The 20411-nt window shown below is 55.6% G+C and overlaps 1 protein-coding gene across 3 annotated transcripts in view; it reads right to left on the bottom strand.

Annotated features, from left to right (window-relative positions):
* THBS2 (thrombospondin 2) overlaps window positions 1-20167 on the bottom strand; it is a 33853-nt gene extending 13686 nt beyond the window's left edge. For 2 of the 3 annotated variants that reach the window (XR_003681586.2, XM_007121246.4), the window contains exons 1-15: window positions 19955-20152; window positions 17189-17263; window positions 14902-15458; window positions 13651-13735; window positions 10884-11080; window positions 9175-9315; window positions 8529-8625; window positions 7034-7198; window positions 6625-6801; window positions 5723-5896; window positions 5112-5239; window positions 4879-5031; window positions 4268-4486; window positions 1757-1864; window positions 822-981 (exon numbers count right to left, since the gene is read on the bottom strand). Coding sequence is in view for 2 of the 3 variants with exons in the window: in XM_007121246.4 (XP_007121308.1) it covers window positions 822-981; window positions 1757-1864; window positions 4268-4486; window positions 4879-5031; window positions 5112-5239; window positions 5723-5896; window positions 6625-6801; window positions 7034-7198; window positions 8529-8625; window positions 9175-9315; window positions 10884-11080; window positions 13651-13735; window positions 14902-15458; window positions 17189-17240 (2413 nt within the window). In the remaining variant the exon portion in view is untranslated. Of the gene's footprint in view, window positions 1-821; window positions 982-1756; window positions 1865-2562; window positions 3084-4267; window positions 4487-4878; window positions 5032-5111; window positions 5240-5722; window positions 5897-6624; window positions 6802-7033; window positions 7199-8528; window positions 8626-9174; window positions 9316-10883; window positions 11081-13650; window positions 13736-14901; window positions 15459-17188; window positions 17264-19954 lie in introns of those variants that run through there. The other variant, XM_055087402.1, reaches the window with a different exon arrangement.
* Window positions 20168-20411: the final 244 nt, after the last annotated feature.

The following is a 20411-nucleotide window of genomic DNA, read 5'->3' as shown; positions in this document are numbered from 1 at the left end:
GGGGTCAGACCTCACAGACGGAGGATTGGAGGAGATGCCCGGCTGCTGGAAAGCCCTAGAGAGCAGCACGGCCGGACGCTGTCTTGGCGCCGGCGGAAGCTGGTCAGTGTGATGCCAAGTTATGCCAAGAAAATGGCCAGGAGACAAACGCAGGTGGGGGTGGCGGGCGGAGTCAGAGGGAGTGGGTGTGAGTCTGTCCGAGCTGCTTCCTGAGCGTCAGACACCCAGGGCGAGGCTGTGCCGTGAGGTGTGGAGCTCGTGCCCACGGCTCTGGCATCTAGGGTTAAATAGCCTGGTGGTGTCGCAGGTTTCTGAAGTCCGGGGATACCTGGAACCCCTCGGGGAGGCTTTGCAATGAATGAGTCAATGAATGGCTAGAAATACAGCGTGGAGGGAAATAGGAGGGAACACAGGAGAGACAAAGCTGTCCTCAGGCCTTTCTCAGAAGCACGGTTGGGTCAGGACAGGGAACCGGGTTCCTGGGGCTGTGAACGGAGGTGGACCTGAGAGAAGACACCAGGACTGGGCACAAGGGCACGGGACAAGAGCTCGGGGTCAGGAAAGGAAGGTGACAAACGCGCAGTTTTCCAAAGGGGAGACTAGGCCGGCGACCGGAGGCCGGCGGCCCCTTCCAGGAACCCACGGGGACAAGGGGCCGAATGAGTCTGGGACCCTATGAGCAAAGCGTCATGAATCATGTCGGCTCCCGTCAGTGCACAGGTGAAGCTGGGCTTCTGCAGTAACACAGAATGAAGCACGGAGTCGGGGCCCACCGCCGACCGTGAGCGCTGACGCTCGCCAGGAGGACGCGCGGGGCTCACCGTCCCCGTCGATGTCCACGGAGCAGGCGTCGCCCTCGCCGTTGCTGTCCGTGTCGATCTGCGCCAGGTTGTGCACGTAGGGGCAGTTGTCACAGCGGTCTCCAACCTCGTCCTTGTCGTAGTCAGACTGACGTGGGTTGAAGACAAGCTGGCAGTTGTCCTAGAGAGACAGCGAGAGAAGTTAAGAAGAGTAGGGTAGGGACGTTTGTGGAATTGCTTATAAGATGGCTTTTAGCGCTTACAGGCTACGTATTCAAAGTAGATCAAGATAGTCAAGGTAGCGATAAAGTGTTGGCAAAGGTAGCCATTGCCGACACTTTCTTGATATCAAATCATTTTATAATTATTTATGCATCTGCCCCTATGAAAAATGTTGATATTTTCTAGAGCAAAGGTGATCCAGCACATATTTCATGGTGAGGATAGAAACATAAATGTCAAGGGAAGGAACGAATGAACGAGTTAATGGACCAGTGGAAGCCAGATGCAGTAAACCTGTGAATAAGAAGTTAGCCTCTCTGTCTCTGCTAGCACTGAATGACGGACTAACAGGTCAGATCACTTATGTTTGCAACACTTCTCTCGGGAAATGGTAACATCTAAATTCTGCGCTAAAGGCAGGGCGTGGCAATATCCCTCATCCCACGCGGCCCCCGTCGCTGGCACCCTCCCCAGAAGCAGGGGGGATAAGTCCCTTCTATGCCACGAAAGGTAAGCTAAACCACTGAAAGCGCTTCTGGCAGAGCACCCCACGCGGCTCCGTGCTCCGGCTGCCTCGTCTGCTTGTGCGAAGGACAGACGGTCCCTGTCGGTGACTTTCCGTTACTCGCGCTGGAGCGCTAAAGCCGGCGGTTCCCGGGGACCGCTGGGTGCAGAGCACTGAGCTCTCCCTGCTCCTGAACCCGAGGGCCGGTGCTCGCGTGCTGCGGACCCACCTTCTCATCGCTGACGCCGTCGTTGTCGTCGTCATCGTCACAGGCGTCCCCGATGCCGTCCTTGTCGAAGTCTTCTTGCCCAGAGTTAGGCAGGAGGGGGCAGTTGTCCTGCAAGCAGAGGAAGCAGGCTAGTTACAAAAACATTCCCAAGAACCCCCTTCTTTCAGATGAGATAACGAGGGCGGAGCCGGCGACATCAACCCAGGCACCTGTCCTCACGGGGCAGGAGAACAGAGACCAGGGGCCAGGGGCCCTGAGCTTCCCCTCAGGTGCTGCTCTAGGACCGACATCACCACCGCCAGTGAGCTGAGGCAAAAGAAGCCTGTGTCCTGAGCTCGAGGTCCCTGTATGCAGCTGAACAACTGCGGGAACCAGGAGAGAATGAAAATACAGGACAGGGCAGAGCCCCCCGTGCCATCGCTTCCCACAAACTCCAAGCATCCATCCAAGAGCCAAGGTCATAAACCTTCAACCCTCACTAGCCAACAGGTGGCCTAGAGTCTCTGTTCAGGAACCGAGGCCCAGCTCCCCAAACCACCTCCCTGATTCAGCTCTGCCCAAGAAGTGGAGAATTCCCGTAACGGAGGAAAAAAAGTCATTTCGTTTCAGTCCAATGATATGAGGACTCACACCCGAGCTGTACAGACACTGCAGCCTGAGGGAGCTGGAAACACCGCGAGAGGGTCCACGTGAAGGTGTTTCGATGCCATTGACACAGGTGTCCCAGAAGCCCCAGGGGTTCAAGGGGGTCAGGGGTCTGATCAGAAGCACAGCCCAGGGCCATGTCTGGAGCCAAGCTTCAACTCCAGCCCGTGAAGGAGGAGAGCATATTCCTGTGGTGTGGACACAGGTCCTGAGGGAGGGATTCAGCACCTTTGCAGGGATGAGTAAGGGAACCTCTCAGACAGGGTGAGGGGGCTTCCCATGAACTGTCTTACTTTTGCATCTGTTTGTTCCCATAAGTTCTATTTAATGCAAATATAATGTGCAAATTTTGCAAATTTTGATGTGCCACTTTTTTAGCTATTAAATTCCTGTCTGAAGTTCCACAAAAATGAAAAAAAAAAAAAAAAAAAAGGGTGTCCTTAGCCTCGTGGACACCTTCCATTGTTCCTGCTACGGTACCAGGGCATCCTGGGTCCCTAGTGGAAATCTTCATCAATAATCGCATCCAATAAGCACCCCCACTTCCTGCGGGGATTTCCAAGCTTGACACCAGACCTTGTTAGGTCAGGGAAGGTGGGCAGGGAGATACAATGAAGGTTGCAAACTTTGTCTCTGTTACTTCAAAGCAGATTCACTTTTTGTTTCAGCCAACACCTGCCATCTTTAATCAAGAGAGTGAAAGAAAACATTTAAAACTCTCTTACTCAAAATTCACAAGAATAAATAAACGTTAAATAGATTACTATATTTACATTTGCAAGTAATGTCTTTTGTGAGTTTGTAGTATTTATATTTCTGAAGCTTCTAAGGTATAAAACTTCACTAAAACGTTTTGGTACACCTTGTTTAGTGGTCTGAATGGTGGTCCCCTAAATATATGCCATCTCTTAACCTCTAGAACCTGAAAATGTTACCTTATATAGCAAAAGAGTGACCATCACCTTACATGGTAAAGTTAATATCACCTTATATGCAAAAGATGCGATTGATATAAGGGTCTTGAAAGGACGAGTTTACCCTGGAGTATCCCGATGGGCCCTAAATACAACCACGCGTGTCCTTATAAGGGCGTCAGGGGAGTCTGGGACAGATGCACAGAGGGCAGGCAGAAGCAGAGGTTGGGGCGGTGTGTCCACAAGCCACGGACACCTGGGGGGCCCAGAAGCTGCGAGAGGCTGGAAGCACGCTCCCCTGGGGGGCTCCAGGGGAGCTCAGCCCTGCCACGCCTTCACCTCAGACTCCTGGCTCTGGACCGTGAGAGGATGAAGCCCTGCCATTTAAAGCCACCAGGTTTGTGGTCATTGGCTGCAGTGGCCCCAGGAAAGGACTCCACCCTGTTACAGGCCCTAAGGAAGCCCCACTCACCCGGGCACCCGAACCGCTTCCTGTGTGCAGCACATGGGGGTCTTCGCAAAGAAAATTGTTTGCTAGACTCTGCGAGACCACAGCCCGGCCCGCCTGCAGACCTCAGGCCCCCATAGCCTTGGAGGAGGGTGGGGCCTGTTTACATCGCCCCACCCCCAATGATTTCAAGCCTCTCTTTGTATTCAGTTAACAGACATGTATTAGGCGCCGCGTCCTCTCCCAGCTCCCAACAATCAGCTGCTTTTCCAGCGTGATCCTGGAATTTGCAGAAACCCACTAGGCAGACGCCTTGGAGGGGCTAGTGGGTGGGCAGAGACACCCCCAGCTCCCGTCAGCTTCTGGGGTGGGGACCACGCGGAGTGCAGGGCCCACAAGGAGCCTCCGACTGTTTGGACCCGTAGAGGCACCTCCAGGGGCACAGCTGCCCCGAGCTGGAACCACTGGGGCCTGAGGAAGGGGGAGCCCCTGCCACGCCCTCACCTTGATGCAGTGGTAGGTGGCGTTGGTGGCGCAGACCAGGTTCTTGTTGGGCCAGCCATCCAGGTCCGAGTCCTCCCCGCAGATGAGCCCGTCGCCCGCATAGCCCGTCTGGCACTCGCACTTGTACATGGGGTCGCTGAAGTGGCCCAGGTAGATGCACTCCGCGTGCCTGTGGCAGTTGTGGCTCTTGTCCTTGCAGGGGTCCTCAGGCTCACACAGCTGCGGGGGGGCCGAGCGGGTTAGGACGCCTGCTGACCCTGACCCTGACCTGATGGGAGGGCCGCGCGCAGGGCGCAGGGCCCCCGCCCGCCCACGGGATGCTGAGGAGGGGGGCAGCGTCCAGAGACGCAGGGCTCTGCTCCCCTGGAAGGGCCCGAGCAACAGCAAGGCCGCGTCAGGCCTCCGGTGGCGCCTGGGGTCTCGGGGAGACCACGAGTCCCCAGCCTGGCCCTCTGGGATGCTGTGCGTGAAAACTCAGCCCCGTGGGCCCTGCAGGCCGGGTCTCTCCCCCAGGCCGCCGTCCCCGCTCCCGTCGCGTCCACCCTCCGGTTCCAGCTCCCGCCTGACCGTCCTGCTGTCTCTAACGGGCGCTCAGAGGCCGAGCCGCTCACCTGCTTCTCCGTCCTGGCCGCCTCCAGGCCGACGCCGAAGGGCTGGCTCCCCTTGTAGCGCGGGGGGCAGGGCAGGCAGTGGAAGCCGGGGCTGGTGTTGACGCAGCGGCGCGCCTTGCTGGTCGTGAAGCACACGTCGGTGACCACAGCGCACTGCGGGGACCAGCGGGCCAGACGTGAGCCGCGCCCCCCGCCCCCGGGGGACGCCCCGCCGCCTGGGGAGGGGCACCCACCTCGTCCAGGTCCTCGCAGTGGGTGCCATTGCCCAGGAAGCCCAGCGGGCAAGAGCCGCAGGACCAGGACCCGTCAGGGAAGCTGCGGCACTCGGCTCCGGGGAAGCAGGGGTTGGACAAGCAGCCGTCTGCACGGAGGAAGCACAGCAGTCAGCAGCTGCCACCAGGCAGCGCCGCGAGGAACCCGCACACGAGGCCCGGGGGACGCCCTTCGCACGCTCTGGGCTCAGCTGTGGCGAAACTGAGTGAGTTAGGAAGATGCTGGGCACAGCCACCGAAAGTCACCAGCTCCAAGAACAGAGCGTCGGAGGTGTAGAGGGTTACGGGGCACGCGTGCGCTGTGACCGCACTACCTACGATGTGCCATTCTGCACGGCATGCTTTCTGCTTCTGTGTAAAAATGCCAGAGGAACATAAAGCAGAGGGTAAAACTTCATGTGTGTAGAACTGATTTTTCTTCTCTGCGTTTTCCAAGCATTTTTATGCATCTAATCAGAATTAAAACCCAGTGGTGTCTTCAAAGACGCCTGTGGCTGGAGCGTCCAGAGCCCACGACAGACGCCCGTCGGCCGCGAGGCTGGAGGCTGCGGGCCCGCCCCGTGCACACCCACCTGCGGGGCAGCTCCTCCTGTTACACATTTGACGCTCCGTGACGTCGCCGACGCAGTCCTTCCCTCCGTGCTGGGGCTCCGGGCTGTTACAGATGCGCGTCCGCTCCCGGATGCCCCCGGCACAGGTGACCGTGCAGGCCGACCACGGGGACCAGGGGCTCCACCGACCGTCGACTGGGGGAGAGAGGACAGAGGGGTCACTCGGGGGGCGCGGCCTGTGCTGGGGTCTCAGGACAAAGAGGCTGGGATGAGGCCACGTCTCCACACGTGGAGGAAACCTGGCAGGAAAGTCCTCTCAGGACCGTATGGTCAGGGAGGGGTGCGGATGGTGACAGTTCAGTTGTTTTTGTTCTGTCTCCGGGAATGGAAATCACACAGTCTTTCGCGCCCAGAACCTGAGACCACTGACCGGGGGCCGCTGGCTATGGGTCCTCCCCTGCCACGGACAAGAGGTGCTCACGTCTGAAAAGCTGTGCGGAGCTGAGTTTCATTTTAAATGGCTGTCACTCATCATCGGTACAGATAACTCAGCAGGGAGAAGAAGCACAGCACAGCCTTTTCTGGGCGAAGACCCTGCCCGCGTCCCAGAGCAGGCCTGGTGCGGGGAGCACGTGTCCTCCCAAACCCAGGCCCCAGATGCCCCAGACGCAGGGGAGGCCGCCCCCCGAGAGCCCTCCTGTGCCTGCTGTCGCTTCCCCCTCGGCCCTGGCCTCTTCCTGCTCAATCGTGGATTCATCGGAGCTTGTTCAGGGCAGGTCAGAGCCGAGCCCCACGACCGGCATGCCCCCCCAGGTCCAGCTTCCAGAAACCAGCCCACCAAGAGGACCCCGGTGCCTGGATCTCGCGGGGCCGCGCCTGGCCTGTGTCCTGCTACAGCCCGGCGCCCGCCATTGTCCACTTACCCGGGCAGGGCGGGCCCTGGCAGGCCCTGGTCTCGCGGCCACTCCCCTTGCAGCTCCGCCCACCCATCTGCGGCACTGGTGAGTTGCAGAGACGGATGCGGGTGACGTTGCCGACCCCACAGGTCACGGAGCAGGAGGACCAAGGCGACCAGTGGCTCCAGCCACCATCCTGCCGGACTAGCGCATGGAGGGAACAAGGGCGTCAGGGGCTCAGGGCGCTGAGTGACCCGGCCCGGGAGTTTGCTCATCAGCCAGGCGGGAGCGGGGAGCCCAGGTGGGGAAGGGCAGGGCGCTGGGGCCAGGTAGAGCACCCCCCGGAAAGGGCAGCAGCAGGGCTTCTCAGGACCCCCAAGACCCCAGGGGCGGGGCCCTGTCTCCCACCCCGGGCCGGCCGGCCTCGGACACTCACTGCGGTGGTCGCACCTGCCCAGGCTGCACGACCGCGTCTGGATGGATGGCCCCAGGCAGGTGTTACTGGTGACGTCGCAGGACCGCCCCCTCTGCTGGGTGCCAGGCCCGCAGGTGACGGAGCACTCGGTCCACTCCGCCCATGGGGACCAGCCTTCCTCGCCGTCTGCGGGGGGGACACCACTGCCCATTAGGCCTCCCCAGGGCTGCCCCACCCAGCAGAGCCCAGCCCTGGGGTCCGAGCTGGATGCCCCAGGTGGGTGCAGGCAGTGGGCAGCCACCAGGGCCGCCCCACGTCTGTCCCAGGGTCGGAGCTCAGGGGCTGCCCTCCCAGGGAAGGGGAGGGAGGGAGATGCACGAGGAGCTCGGCCAGAAACCCAGTGTCTACTGGCAGGAAAGGGGTCTGCGGATGTTTCTAGCGGCTTCACGGAGGAGAGCGCTGAACCCTGCCTGCACGAGGTTTCGCTGGAGTGGCTAAGATGTGAGTTATTTCCACTTGAACCTCCGTGTGCTGATTTATATATGGCGATGAAACTTCAGTTTTCGGTTGAAATTACAGGACACTAAATTTCATCCCAAATACTTTACATTGGAACAACTTAAATAAAAAGGCAATTTCTTGCCAAGAAATTCTTCACAGGAAATTATCAATCTCTGAATAACAGAAAAGTTGTACCTTAACGCAAGAGATCTTTCTGGTAAATAGTAAATGCTACGATTCAATGTCTCAGAAGCAGGAAGAGAAGAACCTGAGGAGACCCTTCCTGGGCTTTACTCGACAACATGAAACGGCTCCCTCTGGGCAGAAGGGGACCCTCAGGCTCCCCCAGTCACACTCTGTTACTCTCTGTAGCGTGTCTCATTGGGTCCCTGTTTAACACCTAATATACGTCAGGCACTTTTGTACATATTGTGCTGTTTATTTTCATCCTAAAACTAACCCTGTGTCATGGGGACACTCATTCTGTATTTTACAGATTAAGAATCTGAAACCTGGAAAAGCCACATTTTGCTCAGATTCACGGAGGAGCAGAGCTTGTGCTCATGTCCGTGGGCTCCCCGAACAGGGAAGCTGCCCAGCCCCGCCCGGGTCACCAGACTCAAGGCCCCCCAGACCAGGATGAGGACCAGACAGCGAAAGACAAACAGGACACGCAGAGCAGGTCTCAGAGAAACCAACCGATTCGGTCAACGCTGCTGCTGCCACCACAGAAAGGGGGCGGGGAGCCGGGTGTGAAGGAGGCTCAGATGCTCCGGGGTCCGCCAGGGGAGGGGTCCGCCAGGGGAGGGGGACGGGGGACTCGAAACAGAGGCGGGGGCTGTGGCTTTGGACCAGCACAGGAGGGAAGGCTGAGCACGAGCAGGGCCACCGCGACCCCAGAGCCACGAGCATCTGGGCGCTTCAGAAGGACCTCGGAGGCCCGGCCCCTGCGAGGCCGTCCGACGCGGACCCGCACGGCCGCACGGCCGGGGCCGCCCGCCCGCCGGGCGCTCACCGTGGAAGCAGGAGGGGCAGCACTCGCCGTCCACAAACGACGGGTCGGCGCACGTGGCGGGAGGGCAGCTGATCTGGTGGCAAACGGTTTTAAATTTCTACAAGGAAAAGAGGCATTTATGTCACTCATTTCAGCATATGAACGCGGGCCCAGGGCTGGATTGGAAGGGTCGGCAGGAAGGCTGGAGGTCTCGGCCCGCAGACCCCGCCGGTTACAGGCACGCGAGCGCCTCTCTCGCCCCCCGCGCGGGCCCGCCGCGCCGCACGCGCCTTTCTCTGTCCGCGGAGCCGCGGGCAAGGTCGCAGCGGCGTCCGGTGTCCAGGCCCCCAGCAGCGGAGACCAGGTGGCAGGGCGTAAGGAAACCAAGTGGCACGTCGTGCCGTGGGCAGTGACCCCATCCCCAGTGGCTTGTGCCGAGCCCAAGGCCCTCTCAGGACCGAGTGGCATCAACACAAACTAGCTGGGGACGGGCCAGCCACCCGGTGACACTGGCTGCAGCCTCCCCGGCTCTCTGGCGCAGCACCACGGGGCCACTCGGGCCTCATGGGAGGTGGCCCCCTGCCCCACGCCCCACGCGGCACGGCGCGCAGCGAGCGGGGAGCCTCCAGCCCGGGGCCGCCGCCAGGAGACCGTGTGCCCGTCTCACCTTGCAGGTGCACTTGGTGCAGCTGTCCACCACCCAGGTTTCATTCTCCGCAAAGAACCTGCCGTCCTGCCAGCAGGCGGACATGTTCCTGGTCTTGGGGGGTCCTCCAATGAGCTCCCAGAGAAACTGGTTGTCATTTGACTGGAAAGTGGAGGGAAAGAGGTCAGCATAGATGCAGCATGGCTATGCAGCCACCGCACACGGGCGGCTGGAGGACGTCCAGTCGTGAAGGAGCCTCGTGCTGGACCACGGGGGACGGGGTCCCTCCGGCCACCCGCAGCTGAAAACTAAGGTTCAGTTCTTGAATTCATCCATCCTTCCAAGCGTGACAGACTCAGCTCTGATAGCACAATGGCAAAGGCAAACAGACATGAGCCCTGCTGTCATGGGGGTTACAGACTGCAGGAAACTATGCAAAGTTTAAAAACCAAATCAACGAAGTGAAAGTTACACCATTTGTCCCCTGAGCACGTGTGTTGTCACCTCCCCCCTTCTAGGCACCCTGCTCCCGCTAACACTTCTGATTTGGGGATAATGGACGCTTTGAGAATCACCCAAAAGATATGGACCCCCCGCCCCCGGCGCAACATGGACAGAAACACACCATCCTGGTGTTTTTGTGTGACTCGGGGAGCTGGCGAATTTCCTTAACCCCCAACTCCAATGTAGCTACACTTCTCCCGAAGCTCTTTTCAGCTGAAAGAGAGACGCATCAGGGGCAAAGGCTCCCCCGCTCCTGTCTTGGCCCCTCCCCGCCAGGACCACCCGGATGCCACCGGCCCCAGCAGGGCTGAGGCTCTGTGTCCTGAAGCAGCCAGAGAGTTAGGGGTCACACGCCACGTGCAGCTCGTGGGAAGGTCCTCCACGGTTATGAAGATTCCCGCCCGGCAGGGCCCCCGCCTGCAGGGGTCCCTGGTCTCGGCGACCCCAGCCCTGGAGGCTCCAGGAAGTGGTGAGCGCTGGGCGGGGAGGGTGCTCTTACGCCCCCCCCTCCCGCCCCTGCCCCCACCCAGCACGTGGCAGAACATTCCAGAAGCCACACTCGCCGTGGGTACTGCCCAGCCAGCGCCCTAGCCCGAGCGGAAGTGCCCCATCCAAGACTCCAGCCAGAACCCGCTCGGGGCCCTTGGGAGGAGCAGAGCCTCAGGGGCCCGGGGACCCCTCCCCTCTGCTGTTCTTTCCCTCGGCCCTGCTCCCCGCCCCGGGGCACAAGCTTCCTTCAGGCTGAGCTCAGCCTGAGGACTGCATCGCGGGAGGACGGGCCAGCGGAGGCTGCTTACTGCCAGCAACCTGCTCGGAGCCCTGAAGCACGCTCCCGAAGACTTGAGGCGCGTGCTCTCCCCCCTGACGTGCTGTGGAGAGGAAAACCAATTTGCCTGTTATGACCTCGTGCCTTCAGGGACAGGCTCCGCTCCGAGCACCATTCTTTAAAGGAACGTCCCTCCCTCCGTGTGCAGGCTTTCTGCTTCCTGGGAGACGAATCCCCAGGGTTGAAGGACCGAGAGGAAGGCTCGTGGCCCGTGAGCACATTTGCCATAAGCCTTCCTCTCCCGCCCTCTAGCCACACGGCATTTAACCACACATCCGGGACCGTCAGCCTGTTCGTCCAGGGAGCCGGGTGGGTACTCCCGGCTAGCGCTGGCTGGTCGGGGGGAGTGGCGGATAGTCGAGGCTACTCGCGGTCAGAGCAGGGTCCCCGGGGCACCCACCACTTTGCGCAGGTTCTCGTGGAGCTGGTTCACGATGGCGTGCAGCCCTGCCAGCTCCCTGATCATGCTGCCCAGCTCCTCGCAGGAGTGCCTGCACACCTCCGGGCCCCTGTACTCGCTCCGGCCCACGTGCTCCATGGAGGCCGGGGGGCTCAGGTGCAGCGTCTCCGTGTTCTCGCTGATGGCGTTGGCTTCGGCTGCGGGGAAGACACGGAACAGTGAGCCCGCCGGCCTCTGGCCACAGCCTGGCCGGGCCCGCGGGGCGCCGTCCAGAGCACTCGAGCTATACAGGCGCCCAAGAACCCGAGAGCTGGTGGAGGTGCTTCCCGCCACGGCCCTGCTTGTACCAAAGGGCGCTGCTCACCTCACAGCACCGTGGGGACTGAGCCTCAGACACCAGCGATCGGCAGAGCAAACGGTCAGCTCAGGGACGGAAAAGTGCAAAAAGCCTCGGAGACCTACATCTGCATCGTGCATCGCGTTCAAACTCATTAGAGGCAACAATTTCCTGTTTTTCTTGTTTTTATATAAATATTTATATAATTTATTATCTAAGATAAGTCCCCTCTTTCTGTCCCCCACCCTAAACCTGTTTCCAGCCCCATGTTCTCCATAAATTCCAACAACTCCTTTCACTCCTCATTTATCCCATTTTTCCATCCCCAACACCTTTTCTTTTGGCTACTGCATTAAGGCAAATTCAGTTCTTTTCTTGCTAAATGAGCGATTTCATCATTTCTCTGCTGGCCTCCCGAGACCCCCAGAAAGGCAGAATCCCAACCAAGGGCTCAGAGCTCACTACCCCAGAAATAGTACGAGCCCCCGGAAGTCCCTGAACATGGGACACACACGGCTATGCCACTAGTTACAAAAGTGATCTGGGCAAGTGCCGAGACGGGTGTCGCCCTCAGGGGAGCCTGGCCAGCTGGGATGTGGCCGGCAAGCCAGCCCCAGTGTCCTCTCTGCAGCAATGCTCAACTGTCTTGTCCGATACATTCCATTACTGAGTTGCGACTCGTCGATGTTATAATTCTGCCAGACAGTCTATGATCGAGTTTTGTTATTTGGTTGTAAATCCTTGTTGCAACTCACATTGATACCTCAGACTCACCAGACCTAAAACCATACATAACCATACAGACATAAGCATGTTAATCACTACATGTGCGTAGAAGAATAAAGATACGGCAACAATAAAAGTGCCTGGAAGTCCCACGACCGCCTCATCGAAGACGGGCAGAGCCCTTCCTCAGGATAGAACACGCCCCGTTCGTGGCATGCAGGGCAGGGACCAGGGTGAGGGCCACGTCCACTCTCCCCCCCATAGAGGGTCAAGTGCCCCCTTTCCTTTTCTCTGTCACAGAGACGTGCCCACCCCGCCGGGTGACCACTTCCAAGGATGCTAAGCTCTTATCTAGAGACAAGCAAGTCTCCCTCCATCAGGGCCCCCGGGACCACCTTCTCTTTCTCTATGTCCTGTGGGAGGTCAGTACTGTCTTAGCCTTTTTAGAACTTTTGCTTTTCTATGACCTCACCTCCCTGCAAAAAAAGACTATGACCTAATCCGAAGGGGCTGATATCGGCATTTCAGCCAGAGCTGGCGGTTTGGGATGGGATGTGGTCCAGAGCTTCAGAGGCAGTCGTGCTCAGGGAATTTGGAGCTGAGGGTGTGTGACGGGAGGCCTTATAAGGGCCTCTCACCGCACAGGCCACCAAAAGTCACAATTTAATTTCTTTCCTTCCCTGAACTCAACTGGCCAACTGTTGAAAGACGCACAGATTGAAAGGTGGACGGCCTTGGACGCAAAGACTCGGATGCTGCCTGCAATGCCAGTGTTTGGGGCTCCGGGCTCTGAACGGTCAAGCCAGCACTCTGGACACTCCGGGGTCAAGGGCTGGGTCACAAAGCCGCAACTGTGCACCGCAGACTTCAAATCCTACGCATCCTTACGCATGGATCCGTACGAGAACAATTGATATTTGCTTACAGTTGACATGAAGAAGCCTTTTAATGGAAGTAAATCGGAAAATGGGATCACGTGGCAGATAAGAGCCTCTTGTGTGGGACTCAGCCTGGGGGCGGGAGGTGTGCTGCTCTGATGCTCACAGGCCGCTCCCCCGACAATTAGCGGGCCCTCCTCGCACCTCGCTTCTTTATGTGTAAAGTGAGGAAAGTGGATGAGCCCACCTCAAGGGGTTTTGAAGATGAAATGACACATTGCATTCAAAAAGCCCGTCAGAGTGACCTCCAAATATCAAATGCTCAAGACAATGTTGACAAATTATGGTTGAACGTAAATTCAAAATGCAGTTAACAGACAGCGTGGGATTATCTGTCAATGATTCAAGTGGCGTCCATTTTCATAATAAGGCTGTATCAACAGTTGTGAATGGTATAAAAAACTTCCATAAACCAAGTTGGACAAACACCTGTGGTGTTATCTTATTAAGAGGATCTTCACACATCAGTAGACTGGAATAGTTGCATGTATTTAAAATCATGTTAAAACGCCAGGGATTTATTTTTTGCCATGTAAAACGGGTTATATTGGATAATTAAAATACATTCATAATGAATCCTTCAAGCAATGTATTGTTTCAGAGGCCAACACATCCAAGCTGACCAGCGAACTCATCCAAGGCCATGGCAGCACTTGAAACATATTCCAACATGTTTACTTATGTCCCACCCGCCCCTCCCCACACACCAAAGGAGGAGCCCATCAGAGGCGGGACGTGGGGCACCACAGGCAGCTCAGACACCTACCTCCCTGGCTTTGCTGACAACCTTTCTTGCTCAGAAGATCTTCCACAGAGTTTTCAAACACTAAGTAGACGTTCTGCAGCAAACCCTGAAATATGTACAAGGAAAGAAACAGAGATGGATAAACAGCAAATGTTCGACGCCACATTAAACGATATTTCAAAAATACAGGATGTAACCTTATGGCAGTGAGAACATTTTCTTCTGTGCTTTTATCCTCAGCGGGTCTGAAACCTCATTAATGGCTTATCTGTATATGTTACTTTGAAGCTTGGTTTGAGGCAAGAGGCAGACGGTGGGGTTGACCCGAGGAGAAGGAAGAGGGCCTTAGAGAAGGGGCGGTGGCCCCCAGAGGGATGGCAAGGGTTGTCTTCTGAACACGCTCAGGGGACAGCGGGGGCCACACTCTCTCCGCAGGGGACTCTGAGGGTGCCTGGTGTTCCCGCACGCGGCCGTGGGTCTCGGGAACGTGCACTGCTCCAACCACAGCACAGACGGTACAGCTATGAGACCAGGCTGTCCTCCCGGTGACAGTGAGGGGCTCGTCTCGGCTGGGCCAGTCGGCCACGTGGGCCTGGGGGCCTTCCTGACAATGGCCAGAGACCACGACCAGCATCTCTAGGCCTTTACCGAAATAAATGAGTCTGATCATACATTCATTTCCGAAGAATACACAGACACCTGGAGGAGAATAGTTACTAAACCTCCACGGCAGGTTCTAAACACTTGCATTTAGAAAGATCCTCTTGTAAAAAATAGTTTAACTGAGGTGACCATGGAACTCGTCCCTCATATCAATAGCCCCTTCCTTGGAAAACATAGTTTTCTCTCCTGTCATCCTGTCATGTCAGTACTGAACTGGAATCTGGGGGTCTGGGATTATAGAGACATTTGAATGGGGTTGATCCCTCAATCATCAAATCAATCTTCTTTCCGGAAATCGGTGACCATTCGTGCAGCTAAGAAAGGGCACCTGTGACAGCTTGCTCTGCTCATTCCTGGTTCAGAAAGCCGTGTGTGCACGTAAGAGTGTCTATGAGTGTGTGTGCATGCGTGTGTAAACGTGTATAGTGTGTGCACGTGTACATGATTGCATGTGCCAGTGGGTGTGCAATGTGCACGTGGGGCTTGCTGTGGGTAGGTGCAGGTGTGTCTGCTTCTCCAAGGCCGCACCCGACCCCTCAACAAGGCAGCGCACTAAGCGGGGCCCTCGGTGGGGTCCCCGGGCCCTAGGCCGCGTCCTGCAGAACCTACCCTGAAGTGGCTCTCTCGGGAGGGGCCCTTGGCCACGTACATCCTGCTCTTCTCTGTATTCAGCTGCTCGTAAAAGGGCTCGTCCAGCGTGAAGCTGTCCATCAGGTCGCAGCCCACATAGAGGCTGTAGGTCTCTCCGGTCACCTGCACGGTGATGTTCTTCCACTGGGAATCAGCCAGGCCCACGTCCTCCAGGGAGATGACGTGCTGGGTGCCGTCCACCCAGTACGTGAGGTCCAGGGTGTCGGCGGGGCCGTTGGACACGATCTCGAACTGCCTGTGTGCGGCGCCTGGGCCCTCCAGTGCCAGCAGGGTGCCCCTGGACTTGCGGTCCTGCTTCAGGCTGGCCGTCAGGAAAAAGCCCTCCTTCCGCCGCATGGCCTCGGCGATCCGCTCCAGGCGCTCCGCGCTCACCGGAGGGATGTAGTCAAAGCGCACGAAGCGGTAGGCGGGCACGCTGGGGTCCGGCCCCCGGAACCGCTTGGCCCCGATGGTCTTGCGGCTGATATTGCTGATGCTGAAGAGGTCAAAGGCGGTGTCCTCGTCCTGGTCGCCGGCTGCCCGGGGACAGGACAAGGGGTCACGGGCAGCAGGAGGCACAGGCACCCTCATCTCGGGGCCCCAAGTCCCCCCCTTCCTCACCTGGGTGCTTGGGCTTTACTCCTCGAAAACCACCGCTACCCTCCCTCCCCAGACATCTGCTTCCACAGGACCAGCTCCGCCCCTGACCAGTCAGGGGCCCTCCGTTCAGACCAGCTGACACTTTGCCCAGCAAGCCTTCCTCCAGGAGGGTCAGGCTCGTCCCATCTGCTCCTGGCCCAGGACCCTGGCCGCCTGCTCCTTCCTGCTCTTCCACCCAGAGTTGAAGCTCGAAGGCGACCTCCTCTCTAGCGTCTGATTGCCGGGAAAGGCCTCCCGCAGGGAAGTGCACCTCCAGGCTTTTGCCACTGGCGCCGTATTAGAAAGCAATTGCATTTCATGTCGCTTCCTTAGACAGATCAGCTGACTTGAGCTTGTCACGTGGGAATCCCTTACTTTGTAGCAAGTGAGCCCACTCAGGGCTCACCCTGCAGGGGCGCATCTGAGAGTTGATGAGCCTTAAGGCCACAAATGAAGGCTTTAAGTCACCGGCTAAACTGCTGGAAAGAGATGTTGTCGGACCCACCAAACCCTAACGCTTTAAGTCATTCACAGTAACTTTCTGAACGGGGAGTTTAAACAGAGAATAACTTTTCATCTAATACTTGGCAAATTAAAGCATTATAATACACAGTGTTGTTGATAGAAGTGTCATTTTACGACCTGCAATAGAGCTATTTGCCCATATATCAAAAATCCTTAAAATAATTAAAACCTTTGACTCCGCAATTTTACTTTGGGAAGCTATCCTAAATATAGAATCACAAACTCCAGGATATATGTGTTCGCAGCAGTATTCCATGAGGCATCATTTATACTAGTGTAGATGGGATGTGTAAAGTAAACGGGAATTGACCTAAAAATACTGGGGGTTACCTTCTAATGGAATATTATACAGTCATTAAAAAATCACGTTGTAAGAAAAGAAAGACATGGAAAAATATTTTTGATAAATTTTTAAGAGCAAAAAAAAAAGTGGGAAGGAAAGAAGTTATAAAACACCAAAAAGTTTAGTATGCTGTAAATATCACATACGAAAAAAGGCAAAAAGTGCCCAGCAAAAGACTGCATCTCCAGGTCAGAGGGTGTCTTTCTATACCACCTAGGTTTTCCAAAAATAAATGAGTTCCTGGTGTATGGACTCAAAAGTAATTGGGGATTTATCTTAAACTAAGTTGAGAAGGTTCCAAGAGGTGAGGTGCCCCATCCAGGCCTCCACTTTGTCCATCCTCCTCCCGCAGGTGAGGCTTGCTCCGGGAGCCCAGGTAACCGGGGGACGGGGCGGATATTTTTGATAAATTTTTAAGAGCAAAAAAAAAAGTGGGAAGGAAAGAAGTTATAAAACACCAAAAAGTTTAGTATGCTGTAAATATCACATACGAAAAAAGGCAAAAAGTGCCCAGCAAAAGACTGCATCTCCAGGTCAGAGGGTGTCTTTCTATACCACCTAGGTTTTCCAAAAATAAATGAGTTCCTGGTGTATGGACTCAAAAGTAATTGGGGATTTATCTTAAACTAAGTTGAGAAGGTTCCAAGAGGTGAGGTGCCCCATCCAGGCCTCCACTTTGTCCATCCTCCTCCCGCAGGTGAGGCTTGCTCCGGGAGCCCAGGTAACCGGGGGACGGGGCGGGGGGGGGTCCACACTCACCCTGAGCGCTGGACCAGGGCCATAAGGCAAGCAGCAGCAGCGGCCACAGCATCCTGACTCTGCCCAGCTGAACCCCTGCAGATAAATCAGACCCGTTGGTTACTTCTGAATACGTCACCTCAACGTCTAGCGTAGACTGGAATTTTTACTCATATGACCATTTAAAAAGAATTTGTATAGGAAAAACAGAAGCACATGGATTTGTGGGCAGTTAAAGCTAGATGGGAAATGTGCTTTTCAAATGGATTCTTCTAACTGTAGCTGGTATTCACTGGTCTAGCATTTGCTGACAAGCACTATGCTAATGACGTCCTAAATATTCAGATTATTTAACCCTCATAATAACCTAGGAGGCGACAACTATTATAATCATCTCCATTTTACTGACAGGTAAGTGGAGTTCAGAGAGGTTAAGTGCTTGCCCAGAGAATGATGCTACTGAAAGGTGTAGCCAGGATGTAAACCCAGAAAGTTTGAATTCAGAAAAATGTCAGCTTGGGGAAAATAACCTATGAAGACATTTTGTGTAAATAGCCAAGAAAAAAGTTGCACATGACTTAATTAAATAGAATAAATATTAACTGTATATGAGTTAGAAGTAAACTTAGTTTGGTGGATCATAGTTACAAAAAAAAAAAAACCAGCCTTCTACTTAGTAATCATTTTTACTTTGCTTTTCTATTTTCCTGAGGCCTGTTTTTCCATTCTTGAGGATTCTCAGTTGGCAGCCTCAGCAGACACTGGCCCAGAAGTCAGAGACTGGCCAGGAGCCCGTTCCACCGTTAACCCCTGCTCGGCCTCCTGGTCTCCCCGCTGAGCGCAGGGTCCCAACGGCCCTCCAGCGATACACTGCGTCCCGCTGAGGCGAAGCCAAGCTGAGACCCTCACCCCTCCCTGTTTAGGGCTTCAAAGATCCTGAGCTTCTCAGTGACGAAGAAATCCAAGGAGTCCCCTCTCCAGAAGGATTTGGGAACCTGGAACTACCCATTCCCCCCAAGATGGGGACCATCCCCTGGGGAAGCGGGGTCCATGCGGGACCCTCAGGTTTCCCCCTGGGATCCAGACACTTGCTTTCAGTCTGTCCACAGCAAGTCCGGAATTTCGCTGAGTTCCACCTGCACATCGAGGAGCCAGCTGTGCACCCAGGCAAGCCCCCGCCGGGCCAGGCTCAGAGCCGCCTTGTCAGGCACCCTCTGTGCAACCTGCGGAAACTTACTCACCCTCTCTGGTCTCAGTCTCCTCCTCTGTAGAATGAAGAATAGGCATTTAAACTTTCTACCCGTGGGGTTATTGTGAGAAATAAATCAAGCAAGTTAGTGTCTGTAAAGGCTTATGAAGCCCAGCGAGCACAGGGCGCATGGCTGTTCATCGGAATGAGCTGTCCCATGACGACCCGGTGCAGTAGGAGGGACAGTAAGGATGTTAACAGGGCTCCAGAGGGCTGAGTTACACGAGTGAACCCTCGTCAGGGACTTAGACTAGCACTTGGCACTCAGTGAACACTACGCAAGTGTTTCCGAGTAAACGGTGGGCAGGCACGTCCGCAAAGCTCGGGTCTTTCCCCCACTCAGCCACACGTGCACCTCTGTCCCCTGCAGGCAGCAGTGACCACCGCCTCTGGCAAAGACAAGCTCCATCCAAAATGTAAATTTCCAAATTCTGGAGGCTGGGCTTCCTATCAGCCTCAGGGGAGTACACTGAACTCTGTTGCTCACAAAATCAAATCCTCTGATTCTAAAGCAGAAGTATCAGCTCTCTGCCATCTGTCCCATCTTATCTCAGGGGATCGCGACAGCAAAAGAGAACACAGCAGGGTCGGAGTCACGGGTATGGCTGGTACAGCCTTATCAAGTCCTGTGTTCTTAGAAGGCAACACGTATGATAGCCTACGACACACGCCATAGGGACGGGGACACACGCTCCCATATCCTACGCCTCGCTTCACACATTTAGTGTTTGTTGAAGGTCATATTTTTTCCAAAGGAGAGGTTTCCAAAGCCTTCTGCAACAGAATGTCATTAGAACTTGTTCAGATCTTTTAAAATTCTTTTTATGTCAACAATCAAAGCAAACATAACTTCACTGAGAAAGACCTCCTTCCCTCGGTCGAGAGGAGAGTGCCGTGATTTCCCCAAAGGAAACCAACTCGGATTTACAGAAGTCACGCTAACTCCCCGCTGCCTTTTCATCTGCAAATTACTCCCCAAACTTTCAAGAACAGCTGGAGTCCACGGGCAGTCAGAACACTCTTCACAGACTTACTAAATATTATTTATTAAGAACGTTCAAAAACACTTGTCAGCTGTGAAAAATGTTTAGAATTTGTCTCTGTAACCTCTCTGCTTATTTTTCACGTTCTCAGGAACAATTTTTTCTAGTTTCTTTCTCATGGCCGCACCTCAGTAAAACTTTATGTGGAAATGTCTTATTTTGCAGCTGAAAACAGAAGCGTCTGCCCGAGTTTCCAGGCAGGTACAGTCACGAAAGTAACCAGAACCCTCAGGTGACACACAAGCCCAGGAAGGTCACAGCATCATCCCTGCAAATAAACCCTGGAAATGAGGCTACCTGCCTCAGTTGTGCAACTAAGCAGCATAAATAGAAAGTGAAGACGGGTCTGCTGTTCAGGTGCTAATGGGCGGGCCCCCTCCTTACTTTAAACCTGTTCTGCACTTTCTCCTTCTCCCCTTCTTAGAATCAAAGAGAGCCTTTTCTGAAAATTAAACTACAGTGAAATGTTTGGGCAAATTTTTAAAAAGCTCTTACCTGGTATGTGGAAAACCTGCAGGGATGACTCGTCTCAGAGTTGGGAATGGGGTCCAGGAGGTGGGAGGGTCCGGGGGGAGACCCAGCCCCACTCAGCAGAGGAGCTGGGCTCAGAGCTCGGCACCCGCCGGGCAGCAGGCGCTCCTTATATGCGCTGGGTCCTGTGTGCGGCTGTCAGTCAGACACACGCGGAAGCACGCTGAACTCATTCCTTCGGAGAGATGACATAATTCCTCCTCTGATCTCGCATTTGCTGGAGCACCGGGCGCCGGTCCGGTCCAGCCGCCCCGCACCCGCCCAGCCCCGCCCCTGCTCCGACCGCAGCTGGGGAACCACAGAGGAGAAGCCAGATGAGTGAGGGGAAGACTGACTTTTCCTGTCTTCTCTCAGGAAATAAAACGCTATAAATAAAACCAGCAAGATTGGCTGGAACTCCCCTACTCTGCTCAGGAGAAAG

This window comes from Physeter macrocephalus, chromosome 10 (genome assembly GCF_002837175.3).
Source record: "Physeter macrocephalus isolate SW-GA chromosome 10, ASM283717v5, whole genome shotgun sequence".
Taxonomy (NCBI): Eukaryota; Metazoa; Chordata; class Mammalia; order Artiodactyla; family Physeteridae; genus Physeter; species Physeter macrocephalus.
The sequence above is the reverse complement of the archived record's forward strand: the minus strand, read 5'-3'. Positions and strand labels throughout refer to the sequence as shown.